At 43.3% G+C, this 13,693-nt stretch overlaps 2 protein-coding genes across 2 annotated transcripts; one reads left to right on the forward strand and one right to left on the reverse strand.

Moving 5' to 3' along the window:
• Positions 1 to 7,820: 7,820 nt before the first annotated feature.
• On the reverse strand, positions 7,821 to 9,585 carry N7446_000269 (FAD-binding oxidoreductase; the record flags this gene model as incomplete). Its single annotated transcript, XM_058509036.1, has 5 exons — positions 7,821 to 8,095; positions 8,158 to 8,366; positions 8,439 to 8,872; positions 8,951 to 9,418; positions 9,478 to 9,585. The coding sequence occupies 5 exons, from the start codon at positions 9,583 to 9,585 to the stop codon at positions 7,821 to 7,823; spliced, it is 1,494 nt and encodes a 497-aa protein (XP_058378015.1).
• Positions 9,586 to 10,033: 448 nt separating this feature from the next.
• On the forward strand, positions 10,034 to 10,966 carry N7446_000270 (uncharacterized protein; the record flags this gene model as incomplete). The annotated part of the gene is made up of 1 exon (XM_058509037.1): positions 10,034 to 10,966. The coding sequence occupies one exon, from the start codon at positions 10,034 to 10,036 to the stop codon at positions 10,964 to 10,966; it is 933 nt and encodes a 310-aa protein (XP_058378016.1).
• Positions 10,967 to 13,693: the final 2,727 nt, after the last annotated feature.

A 13,693-nucleotide genomic window follows, 5' to 3' on the forward strand; every position in this document is an offset into this window, starting at 1 on the left:
GATATTGCTTTACAATACGATAAATAGGATTTAAAGAACGCTAAGTAGGGTAGATACCCTCCTTAATTGCAAGTTTGTTTTTCTTCTCTATCTCCCGAGTATATCTTTTATATCTAGATAATATATGTTAGTAATAGAAACATATTAATATAAAAAACTTACTAAAGAATTGCAGTTAATAGAGCTTGCTTCCGGCTAACTACCTTATTATCATAAAAATAACTGCTTTCGCTAATCCTAGTATGATATAGAGCATTTGTCTACTATCTAATAGGGATTTTTAAAGCCGTAGACGTGATTCTAGTAAGAATCTAGTTAACCTTCTTATTTATAAACCACTTCTAGGTCTCTAGCTATTTTTCCGCGATATTATCTATGATTTAGATAACTTCTGCCTTAGAATTTATAGTCTAGATTAGATCAATTGCCGTAGTAGCTTTATGATTAGGAAATCTTTTACGAAATACCCGTTTAATATATATCTAGCAAAGGATTAGAATATATTATAAATGCTCTAACTATGTCTAGCGAGGATCTAGTTTAGCAAGATAGTCTCTAAGCCCTATTAATAAAGGATCTAGTTAGAATAATTTTTACATATATTTAGTATATCAAAAACATACCGGGTGCCTGCTTTTTATATATATCCACTATAATAGTACGGATACTATCACTATGATCGTCACCACCTTACTAGTACGCCTATCGAATAGGTCTTCGTCTAATATCGCTAAGTATCTTAAAGATCTTTTGAAAAAGAACCCGATACGCCTCACGGGTTTTAAGGTTTATAAAAGCATAGACGTATGTGTTAAGACCTTCTATTATTAGCATAAGTTTGACTTATGTAAAAAATAAGGTAGATTCATACTTCTTGCCTATTCGTTCCACGAAGAAATTGAAAACACTTTAGTCTATCCTTAAACTATTTTGAAAGCAAGATCTATTTTAAGATGTTATACGTTTTGAAAAAGCTTAGCTTGCTCGTAAGTGCAATATATAATAAGATAATACTCTCTTTGTTCGTCAAAGAAAAAGACCTTACGAATCTATTGCTCGTTATTGTTTTTGGTTAGATCGAACTAGTATTCACGCTATACGCTAGTAAGACTTATACCTTATAGGTAATATAGTAGTCTTTGTTTATGTATTAAAGTAGTTACTTTATCCTTAATATATAAGCTTTTATAGATATAGCGAAGCGCGGAATCTCTATGTTAGCTTAGGATTCTTATAAATATAGGTGAAAGTATCAATTTACCTAGGGTAGGTCAATAAAAAGGAATTCTTAATTAGAAAATAATAACATACGTGTAGTCAATCCTAGCATATCTTATGCATTAATTGCCTATACAATCTCGCGGCCAATTTTATATAGTAGCTTTGTTGGTACTAGTGGGAAATACGAATAAGACCCTCGGCATACTATCATAAAGAATAGAAATCGATTCTATAAGCAAGGAATATAAATATCTATCTTAACAGAACACTCGGTCTTAGTCATTTTACCAATACTATTAGTATGCACTAAATCTAGTATATATTTAGCATTTTTTAGACATAAGTTTAGCATATCATAAATTTAAACGTACCACAGTGTTGACGTTTAGCCGAACGATAGTTAACAAAGTGGCAATCCCCGGTATAGTAACCTATAGCTTATATTCTATCCTTTTCACAAAGAAGTTTTAAAAATGTAACATCGACCCTTACAGAACTTATAGATATAGCTTAGGCATAGTGCTAAGTCTATTTAGGTAAGGCATTAGGACAACTAATAAAGGTGATCTAACTATAGTTAGTATACGTTTCACGTATAGATATTATATAGACTTACTCCGTTCCGCTGCCACACTCTTAGCTTTTGTCCTCTATATATTAGGACATCTAGACTATAGCGACATAGTGTTACGGACCTACCAGGCACCAATCGATTATAGGGCCGCAACTTACTAATGGGCCACCGAGAGCCAACCGATCTATCTGTCATCAGATCACGTGCAGTACCTTATACTCCAGACACCCCGAGTATTCAAGGGAAAGAGAAACGCAATCATGCTCAGTGAGCGCTCAGTAAGCAAAGGCATAATTGACCCTAAGCGGACCCACCCGGCAGACTTTATCCTGTACATATGTGCCTATATATGACGGACAAAGTCTGCGCACCAACAAGGCCAGTTTCGGCCCGCTCCGCACAAACTCGTTTTGTCCTCTATAACCACACCAGGTTCCGAGCATAGCACCACGTGATCATACAAGTAGTAGAGAGGTCGAGAGTCGATAGGTAGAACAGTTCTACTATTCTACTTTCTACTATTCTACTTAGGAAGAACTTAGGATATATAAGGACACTCATTCATATATCTAGTTTAGTTCTTCGTGTTCAATCCTATATTATTACTTATGTCTACTATTCAGAACCTTTAGTGACTCGTACAACTTGATTATAACTTAACAACACTACGAATAGACCCGTACTTCGGTATAGGTTAGTTCGGCGCTCTATCTAGCATCGCTCCTCGATACCCTCAAAAGGACTTAGCCCGTATAAGGCCTATTAGGCAACGGTACGGTTAAGAGACAGATCGTTGACGTTAGAAGCAGAAAAGCATTCAGGCAAGTATAACCCAGGAAACTTCTAACATAGCGACGACCCATTAGTCGTGCGTAACACATAGCCTATTAATATTCTAGGTGTGGAGAAATCCAAAGTAGAGCCTATATAAGATATTAATTAAACGTGTGTTAAGCTTAAGAAACAATTGACCTACTCTCTTGTTCGTTGCTTAATAATCTTGCTAATAGTCCTATGTATAGGCTTAGCAGCCTATGACTATAGTTCAAGAAATAGCTCTAGTTTAACCCGATTATACCTTCGTGATAATCTTATAAGGCTACTATAAACTTAATAATAGTGCTAGATCCCGGTACACTAGAAAGATCGATGCTATAACTTTGATTCTTTGTTATTTAGGTCTTTTTAGAGAAGTTTTAGGCTAATTTGCTTCGCAGATTTGAGATGTTTAGTAGAGAATTAAACCTATATTCATTAATAATAATCTTATAAGTTAAACATATCAAAATCTTATAGCGGACATAAGTTACGTAAATATCTTATTAATGCCAGAAAAGTTGCTAGGCATATCTTAAAGAGGATTGTTAGAGGCATAAATAATATATAGGACACTATTGTTATCTATGTTAGGATATTTAGGGAGTAGAAGATGCTCCTAAACTTTATAAGCAGTCATAGTATCTCTATAATTAGTACTAATTATAGTTCTATTAGAAGATACGTCTGTTTGGCTTAGGCCTAACACAGATATAGAAGCTAAAGAACTATCATAATCCTTATTATCATAATAAGAACTAGCCTCGGATAACTAATAGTCATCGAGACAGTCCTTATATAGAGAGATATCAGAGTCTAATCTCGGAGCCTAGAATAAAGGATAGAATTAGCATATACGTAACATATCGCTAAGGTATAGCCTATAGTTAGAATATCGTAAAGGATACGATTAAGTTCTAATATAGCATAAGCCATATCCCCTATATCCCTTTCAATATCAGGACAGGGTTAAGGTAGTAGGGAAGGCGATTAGAGGAAGGAATTCGCCATGATAAAGTGGGACCTAGATGAAGTATGTAGCGTAAAGAATGCTTGTAAAGGCTTTGTAAAAGCATTGAAATAGGGGCGAATAAAAATTTTACACGCTAAAAATTGATTATATAAGGCAGGATTTCAGGTCCCGATCAGCTCTGGCACCTGATCGGGACCCGGTATTAGTCATCATTTAGCTGGTCCCGCTCAACTTTTAGCTGGTCCCGGTCAGCTAGGTGCCCATCGCGTGGACGATCCGTTGTCCTGATTTATTTCTCGCGGTCTGGATCGCCTGTAAGGCTAACCTACTATCACACAGAATCGTCGCTGTTGTTTGTTTGTCTGCCGTTCCTGATCGCTAGTGGGCTATCTTAAAGACTGTGCTTATAGCGTGGAAAATGCCTATAAGCTCCGCTACGTGGACCGACCAGCGGTCCATCGGTCCTACTTGGATCTGTTAGGCCTCTATGACCTCTAGGTTGTCGTCGAGTGCCACGACAGCGGCACCTAAGTGGTCCTGTCGGCCAGATGCATCTAAATAGACGATAATGTCGGATGTTGAGCCTACAGCCTCGGCTTTTCGTGTCGCGGTCTCTCGGTCAGTTCCGATCTCAATCTCAGCAAAGGGGTCGAGACGCCACGGTGGTAACGGTCGTGGATCGATGGTTTCTAATTCGTCTAGCCTTTCGAGGCTTATAGTCTTCAACGCTTCCGCTAGTGGGAAGCTGTAACGGCGTGGCTGATCCACGGGTTCAATTGTGCGTACTGAGTAGTATATGTATCGGTCCCAGGCATGTCAGCCTGACGGCTGACATAGTGGTCTTTTTGGCCTAGTTGGTGAGACGTGTATTGACCTGGGTGCACTCCATTACATTAGCCGAGGCGACCTTAGGTAGGACACTAAGAAGCAACGATGCTAATACTAGAGTGATATACATAGTGATATAGTGGTAAACAAGCGTAACTCTGCTACTTCCGAGCTCGAGAGCACGTAGGTCGATCTTATATACCTAATTTTGAGCAAAGGCCTAAAGAGCTCTCGAAGTAGGCCGTTTTTAAGTGCCGGTATTTAACCGCGGCCGAGCTAGTTCTATATTGTTAAGTATAGTAGTCGATCAAAAACAGCCGACTAAATAAAACTCCACGAGGCGTACTAGGGGCTTACGTGCCGGGGCCGCTGCCTATGGGTCCCCGTCGGTGGGGGCATCAAAAGTGTAATAGTTAGGGGCTCCGCTAGTGTTTCTAGCTGTACCGGTAATAATGTGGGGGCCATATTCTGTGGCCGTGGGGAATTGACGAGCATTCCGCTTAAAAGATACTCAGACATGCGGGGGATGTGTTGTAATTGTAGTTGGTGAAGAGATGAATCATGAAGATGGGAGGCCCGGGGAGGGGGAGCGGCCTATGAGGAATTCCACCGGTTCTTTCGAATCTTTTCCTTTCTTTCCTCGCAACCTTCTGGAATTCACCATGGAAGCGAAATCCTCTTCCTCTGCCGTATTGGCTCAACAAAAGCATACCTCGGACGACCCTCTGGGTCGCATATTGGACCCACTTGGGTTCTACAGACTTGTATTCCCCCTTTTCTAACTATCTCATGCTAGCTACTAAACCCCACCGTGGAGGTTCACACTTTGTGTTTTCGTATCTTTCTTTCTATTCACTTTCGTTTGTCGTCAATACGGTGAGGCAGATTCATGTCGTTATTACCGCCAGAACATGATGTCTGCCTTATCGCTCTTTCTCTTCATTTACGAGATATGGGCTCAGGGCGTCAAAAGCTTGGAGAATCTCATTGCCATATGACTAAGCAAACACGCCGCCCAAGACCAACCGGGTACAGCTTGAAAGCTTTGAGGTATTTTTGATAGAGGAAGATTAGTTATGTCTTAAAGAATAGACGGAGGCCTTAATGCGTCTATACGGGAATAGAGACTTATGATTGATATAAACGTACGACAGGTTTGCTATATGACGTTGTCTTCTCGATGTATACATAGGCCGTTAAATCTTCGTCGCATTTGGTCCCAATTATCTTCCGAAGGGGATTAAAATGTAGCATACTGAATCTCTTTTCAATCTCAGCCGTTATGTCATTTGTCTCTTAATATATATCTAGAAGAACTTGATGCCTCCCACTTGTGAGCAAGGCAGTCTGTTCCTTCTTTATTGTTAATTACCACTAGGTAAATAATTACCAGCATATGCATAGTTTCATGATAGATGTTAAGTTAAAAAATCGAAGTGGAACCTGCGATTTAGTCAAAAACACATCCAACCCGGCTAACATTACAAGCTGTACACGTTGGTCTTTATTAACTAAGCCGTAGGAATTGAACCTATTATCGCCTCTGAATAGACAATGGGGAGCATGAAGCCGTAGAGGCTTTGTCTCGATTAATTCTGGTGTATCGCTTTGGACGCACGAATAAGCAACTGGCTACTACTTATCAATATCAGCTCAGAAGCATATATGCTATATCTAAGTTGGTACAATATGCTAGTCTCCTAAACCAAAAAAAAGAAGAAAAAAGAAAAGCCGAGCAAATTCCTGTTAGGATTGTTGGGTAGGCCTTGGGAATACGAGGTCTCCGCGAGAACTGTTCTTTAAGGTTGACAATAGGAATTGTTTTTATTGTCTGAAACCACCTCCCACTATCTATTGTTTACTTATTGCACGTTTTATTCGTTTTGTGTTTTATTAAGAGGCACTCGTCTAGGTAATAATTCTACACTAGTGACTATATTTCTTCTTACCTTAATCACTACCCTAAATCGCGTCTATTATTAACACTTATTATACTCTAGAGATATCTTATTACGGTGGCGATCTAGATTTACTAGATCACTCTCGGTGTTTCTAAGCCTACGATTGTATATTTACTCCTACGGACCACGCCCTTAATTGCTAATCATAGATAGACGATTCCCTAGGTAGGAGACGGGCCCGATTACTTCTAAGGCTATAGCGCTAAAGTCCTTAGCTCGGTGAGTATATTGTCTCTTTTCTAGAATAATTTTCTTACGATAAAGACAGTATAGTGACGCGACTTCTTATGCGATTAACTGCCTTGCTATAGAAACTACCTGCTAGCCGTTTTCGCCCGATCTAACCGTTATTGCTAGACCTAGTAGTAAGTAACTACGCCAATTCGTGAGCCGAATAAGGTACTAAACTCTTGTCTAGCATATAATATGATTAGTAGCGGCTTTGCGTTTGATATAAAATCCGACTATTCGTTCACTGGCGATCTCACACCTTCCCTCGCGACTTATGTCTAAACACTCTTATACCATAATACTCCACTTATGACTATATCCTCGATTACTATCACCGGAATCGGCAATCCGAGCACCGGAATCTACCCTGCGATGTTGCGCATGACTAATACTAGAAAGCCTACCATAACCAACCAGCCTGCTATAACCGATTAGCCTACCGAGACTAAAAGCTCGGGCCTTACCTCTACGAGCATCTAAGACACCGTAACGACTAAATTCTTGACTACTACTAGGATTAGAACCTAAATCTTAACAGCCACTAGCATCTAGATTCCCCCTCGTCCTAGAAATTCAACTAGTTACTTAAACGGCACTAAGACAGTGACAGTGACGCTGACTATGACCGAGGCCCCCACCGCTGTTACTTGTAAGTGCGACTATAAGTACCCTACTCGTTCTTAGGCCGACAAAAGTGTGATTTCGAGCACCCCGCCTAATAATGCTATAGGAAAGTAGATAGCTATGTCGCTGATAGGCGCAATTCTCGCCGTTATTGTCTTCTGTATGTGACTCGCTTTATAGAAACGGATAAGACAAATTCCGACGTTCTAGTCTGCCTGTAGTAAGGTCAGAAGGATTTTCGTCAGAAGGAGACAGGAAGGGGCGAATAATAAGGAGATGATAGATATTCATGTATTGACAGACAGTCAAGAAGGGTCATCTTCTAGCTAGCAAATAATACTATCAAAAGCTGACCCTATGCTATATATACAGACATCAAATCGGTAGCTGTGTATATTTTTTTGCAGGGAATACATCTCTGAGATTCTCTGAAAGCCATAAGCTCTGTTACAATCATCGCAATGCATCAGTCTGCCAGGGAAAATTATTTCGACCACACCAAATCACTTATGGGCGGCATCATCTTCCCCATAACCCGAAGAAACATGGTCGCCGCCTGCTGAACAACGCAGTGAAGGAGGCCCCTACTAAACTACCGCAGTTTAAAGTACCCCCTGCACAGTCCGGTTGAGCTGAACACACCATTAGGGTCAATGCTCGCCTGGATTCTCCTGAGCCGCTGCAGACTTTCTTCCCCATACCCCGCAAATGGATCTTGCTCCTTACTTGCGTAGTTGATATAGCGCCAAGGGTGGTATTTGCCGGCATCTCTGGTGGCAGTCTCAGATCTCTGAACCCATCTGTTCAAAAAAGTAGTCATCGCGTGGTCATCGGCAATATCATTCCATAATGTGGTCAATAGGACGGCTACAGATTGTTAGAATCCGGAGTCTTGTTTCTGGAAGGCCGCCCTGGTCCTCTGGGCATACCTGTAAGTGGGCCATCGGCTTCTGTACCACCAGCACTCCCACCTCGCTGCTTTCCAGCGCGGATGGCGCCTTCATATAATGGCTGGATAACAAGGTTCGGGAAGAATCCTGGAGCTCCCTTGATGGACTGGATTTCATCGACCATAATATCCTGAATTTCCCGGTCCAGCTCCGCCGACGGACTATACGTCACGGTTGCAAACAGGTTTCTGCACCACTGGGGTTAGCCCGCAACACCTTTGTAGCGTGGTCCAAGCCCGGATAGGGGAGTGAGTCCTTACCGACCACCAGGAGGCGTTGCCGAAGCCACCTCCTTACTAAACTCGGTCAGCCAGTCGAACCGGAGAGTGCTCGATTCAGACGGGATTTGGTTGAGCTCCCGGAAGGCGGGCGGATCGAGTATCGGTTGGGCATATGTCTGTGTAATAGAAAGATCGTACACGTCGGCCTCCTGATCATAACCGAAGCTATAGTAGAAGGACATCGCGGTGTCGTTTTTCCAGCGGGTCGTCAGCTCGTAGGCCTGGTCTGTGATAGCGGTCCTCTGGTCTGCTTTGTAAGTCTTTTGCCCGGAGTACAGCTGCCCCTGTTCGACGGCTCTCATGGTAAAGTATGTCACTATGCCGAAATTGTTCATCCCCCCGCGAAGAGCAAAGTAGAGATTGGGGTGGACATGTTCATTCACAATTGCCACTGTGGCATTGGGGAGGACAATCTTTGATTGAGGAACACGTTAGTACCTTAGATGTCCAACTGCATGTATCTCAATAGTGGAAATGGAGTCTGTCCATACCTCATACTGAAAGACATTATCCTTCGCCAGGCCGTATAGGGGCGAGAGATGTGAGAACCCGCCTCCGAGAACAAATCCACCAATACCAACATCGCCGGCTCTGCCTCCAACTGTAGTCAGGTTATGTCTCCCGAGATCCGAGAACATGCTGTACAGAACATGGCCGGCACCTAGTCTGACAGACTTCCGATCCGGCGAAACCTCCGTGGACCTCATTCTTTGCAGGTCAATCGTGACACCTCCAACGGAGACAGAGTCATCGGGGTACCGCGCATGTCCGCCACTCTTGACAGCAAAATTACAAGACGTGTCTAGTATCACCCTCAGAATATCTGCCACATCGTCGGTAGATGTAGGCTGAACCCGGCAAGCGGACCGAACCTCTTGTTGTTTGGCATCCCAGACTTCAAGATTGCCATTTCCGGGGAAATGCGTACGGTAGTCAGTATTGCGAGCGAGGCGATAACACTGGCAATGGATTAGGAAGTCAGACAGGGCTGGTGTCAGGGGAAAGGAAACAAGCATACCGCCTTTATACAAGACGACGAATCTGTGGCGTCTTGCCTAGGCTCAACTGGTCGCAGCGCCGAGGCAGAAACAATCGCAGAGAGTGTGGCGATAAAGGCTGGCTTCATTATCAATATTTGTCCCTGAAGCAGTAATATCTATTGAAAAGTCTTTGATACTTCGATGAGGTACTTATATTTATCTGCGCCGGCGACAGCTTCCCTGGTAGGGAGTTCCATTGGTTTACTCCCCAGGTGACATTACCTTGTTTGCTGATCAACATTTGTTAATGTAGGCTTCTGCAGCATGCTTACTGGAAAGATCCCATTCGCTCTGTGCCTGCTGTTGACGTCAGCTTATATGCCCATGCTACTTATAGTGGCTTCATATGCTAGTATACGTGTTGTCGATCCACAGTGGGGCCCCAAGATACCTGTGCGCAGAACGTCCTGTAGATGTAGATCTTAATCTGTTTTTTTCCTTTGCCAAGTATTGGATCAGTATAAAGTTGCGACTGCGAGATTCCTAGGGGTTCGATTTCACCAGCATAAAAATTGGATTTCGTCTGTCTTCAGAATGGCTGGTCACATAGCGTTCTTCATTGCCACTCTACTACTACTTGCCTCGGTTGGAACGTCTTTCAATCTCAATTCTCCCAATCTTCGTAAAGTCTATCAATTCCCCAATGGCACTTGGGTCGAGAATATCGCTGTTCGGGCTAATGGTAACCTCCTAGTAACTCTGGTGAACGTGCCAGAAGTTTGGGAGGTTATGCCATCTGCCAAGCCTGGAGGCAGCGAGGCTCGTCTCGTTCATCATTTTACCAGTGAAGCAATGGCCACGGGCATCGCTGAGCTCTCGCCAGATGTATTTGCCGTCATAACTCCAAATTCCGTTTGGAGGGTGAATTTGAATGAGGGCTGCGAAGAAAGTCCGGTTCGATTAGCAACACTTCCCGCCGGAAATCTCAACGGTATGGCAACATTGGACCATGAGACCGGAAGAGTCGCGATCTCAGATTCCGAGGCTGGCCTCGTATGGGGACTGGATACTCAGACTCGAAATTTCTCGGTTATCCTCAGGGACGAGACCATGGCGGCGAATACAAAAGAGGGTCCTCTGCTGGGGATCAACGGCTTGAAAGTGCATAGTGGGTATGTCTACTACGTCAATACCCCGGAACGCATCTTCTGTCGCATACCGATAAACACAACGACTGGCCATGCGCTTGGTCCGCGTGAAGTCATCACCCAAGGTGTGCTGGCGGACGACTTTGCGATTAGCCCACAAGGTGTTGCGTACCTTGCGGGACTGAGGGATAACATTATGACCCGCGTCTTCATGAATGGGACCCGGGAGGTGGTTGCAGGGCACCGGAATTCGACTACACTGATGTCTGCCACTTCGGCTGGGTTCGGACGGAAACTCGGTGCTGGAACTGTGTACATAACGACTGGGGGGAAACAAACCATCCTGTCAACAATACTAAATCAAGGGGAGGGAAAGTGATGGAACTTCGTCTTGATGTGTAAGGAAGCTAGAGCGGATCACTGTGGGAAGGGCTGTACGTCGGGGTTTGTTTTTTAAACTAGGCCTGAGAAGCCATCTTACGCGCAGTTACATGGAGATTGACGTTGCTTTGGTGTACGAATTAGAAGTACAGTCAGACCGCAAAAGTAATGGCAACCCTATCGAAGTTCTGCCAGCAATACGATCCTCGACCAGTAGAAGCTTGGTTTCAGCGCGGTATACCCATGTTAGAAGGCGGTACGTACATGGGTGTTAAAACCTTTGCTGCGTCACCGTACAGAGTGATTCCAGGCCCTGCAAGTACTATACCTAGGTATACCTACCAGATCTATACGTCCATTTTTGCCAAGAAGATGACAGGGCCGGAGTTAAGAAACGCCAAGACCATTCCTCTGCCATTCGCCACCCCCTGTTCCCTCCAATTGGCTCGCAATGGGCCAATCGCGGCCACGGTGTAAGCATCCGGCGCACAAATTTACCTAAGAACCATTTCCCTCATCTTCTTCCACAGACATAGTTTACATACTCAGGTGGTCGCATTATTCCTGCTTTGCTTAAAACCCATCCCCAACCTGCAGCGAATTTCGCAGCAGACAGCAACCGTTACCCACGTGGATGACTGGTAGGGCTCCGAAAAGATAAATGATGCGAATATAGTGCATATTCATATTCGCATTCATATTATTTATGTCATGCAGTTTGCGCACATTAATAGTTCTTCCGTTTCCCGGCTACATGTTTCCAGTAGTCAACTTATACAGTGGTCCTAGAGTAGTAGTATGAGTTCGGGAGATAGAGTCTATCGGCAAATGTATGCGCAGGCGTAATAAGAGAGTAACAAGAGACTAATTGCTGGTCCTTCCTGCGAACGCCAGCGAGAGCAATAAATACATGTTGCGCTTAAGTAATGAGCTAAGCGATATGCACGACCGTCATGGTCCATGCGTGCGCTCAGCTATCCTGGCACTGCGAGGGCCAAGGCTTGCTATATACCCTCAGGCAGCCTTATGCATCTGGCAGGTCAGGGTCCTGGCAGGTAGCCCCTCGAGTAAGCGCTCTATAGCACAACGAGCATATATTCTAGGTGTGTTTATGCTAGCTATAGCGATCTAGAGCACCACCTAGATGTAAAAGCAACGGATCTGCAGTTATATAATGCTTATAATTATCATGCAAGAAGCCGATTACATTTTGTAAAGCGTTATCGGCATCGGGGAACTGTGCGTCTATGATCCTTTGCCTTTTAGTATGGTGTCATAGATACGACAAAAGGCGGCGTGTCGCATGCGAGGCGGATAAAATAGGTCCTAGAAAGCCATCCCTCGCTATATCAATAGGATCTATAGAGACCCTTTCGGCCTCGGTAGATAGGGGCGGGCCAGTACGGTATTTAAATAGCAGCGCATTCTAGCGATAGCTATCGCGCGTTTTATACCGTGTAGACTGCTAAGGCGAGGGCATTAAGAGTATTATGTACGCTAAGAAGATAAGACTGGATTTGTATACGGTAGCTAGGATTGTATAAAAGGGGAACTGGACACTTTAACGGTCGTAAGTAGATAGTAACGGCGCTAGTGGCGGTGTCTTTCTAGCGATAAGCATCGCATATTTTATATAGGGACGGCTGCTAAGGTCGCTTAAATGACGAGCATTACAAACTATATATAGGACGTGGCTATAGGATAGGAGCAAATTAAAAATAAAAGGAAATCTATAGGAGGAAAAATTGAATAGCGAAGGAAATCTTTAGCGTAAGTAAGTGGGCTCTAATAGTATATTAAGGTGAGAACCAGAGAACGATAAACCTATCTAGTAGGAGGGAGAAGAACGAAATAAGCAAGGGCAAGGAATAGGCGAATAGCAAAAGAGAGTAGTAGAATAACATAGCGAGAAGGCATCACGGGAATTAGCGGGTGATTACAATAGCGGAGGGGTACTTAATATAATGCACTAGGATAATTCCTATAAACCAGGTAGGACAAAAAACTAGGGGAAACATATACACACGAGAGAGGAACCGGAAACAGATAAAAAGAGCATATAATGAAGAATCCAACTAAACACGAATAAGAGAGAGGCTTAGCGCAAAAATTGGCTGCATGTCTCGCCGCGTTAGCTGCTAGCGTTAAGAAAGCTAGGGTCACATAGGTCTAGGGTTAACAACCCCTTCCACTACGTTCCTTCGTTTTAAAGCATACCAACTAACCGACAGTAAATGACTTATATTACTCTTAAAGGATCAATCCTAGGCATTATAAACGAAATTCTTATAACTAGACTAAGATTCAGAACTACCGCAAAGTCTATTCTATAACGGTAATATAATGCAGCCCGTAAATTATTCGGTCTTACGTCATAAATGACGAACAAAGCAGGGGAAATGGTTGTCTCGGATGCTCCTCTTCCTTAGTTATTGGTAGAATCTTAGTCTCTCGGTAGGACAGGCAAAATCTTGCCGGCCGTAGGTGAGTAGCGTAAAGATACTGGAATATTCCGCACCATTCTTTCCCCTATCTTACTCCTTAAAATTAACTTTGGCTCGGATTGACCGGCATTACTGGCATAAGTCGATCCTATCTTCTCCCAAATATTACAGACCCACGGGTAATGTCAAGTTGGCTGTTGATAAAGCGGCACTTTAAGCTGCTCGTCCATTTTTAAGCTAATAAATATGTGGGCTACCCTCACGTCAACCATATCCTCTTG

Source organism: Penicillium canescens (assembly GCF_028828765.1).
Source record: "Penicillium canescens strain IBT 15451 chromosome Unknown utg000001l_segment0_segment0, whole genome shotgun sequence".
NCBI classification, from domain to species: Eukaryota; Fungi; Ascomycota; class Eurotiomycetes; order Eurotiales; family Aspergillaceae; genus Penicillium; species Penicillium canescens.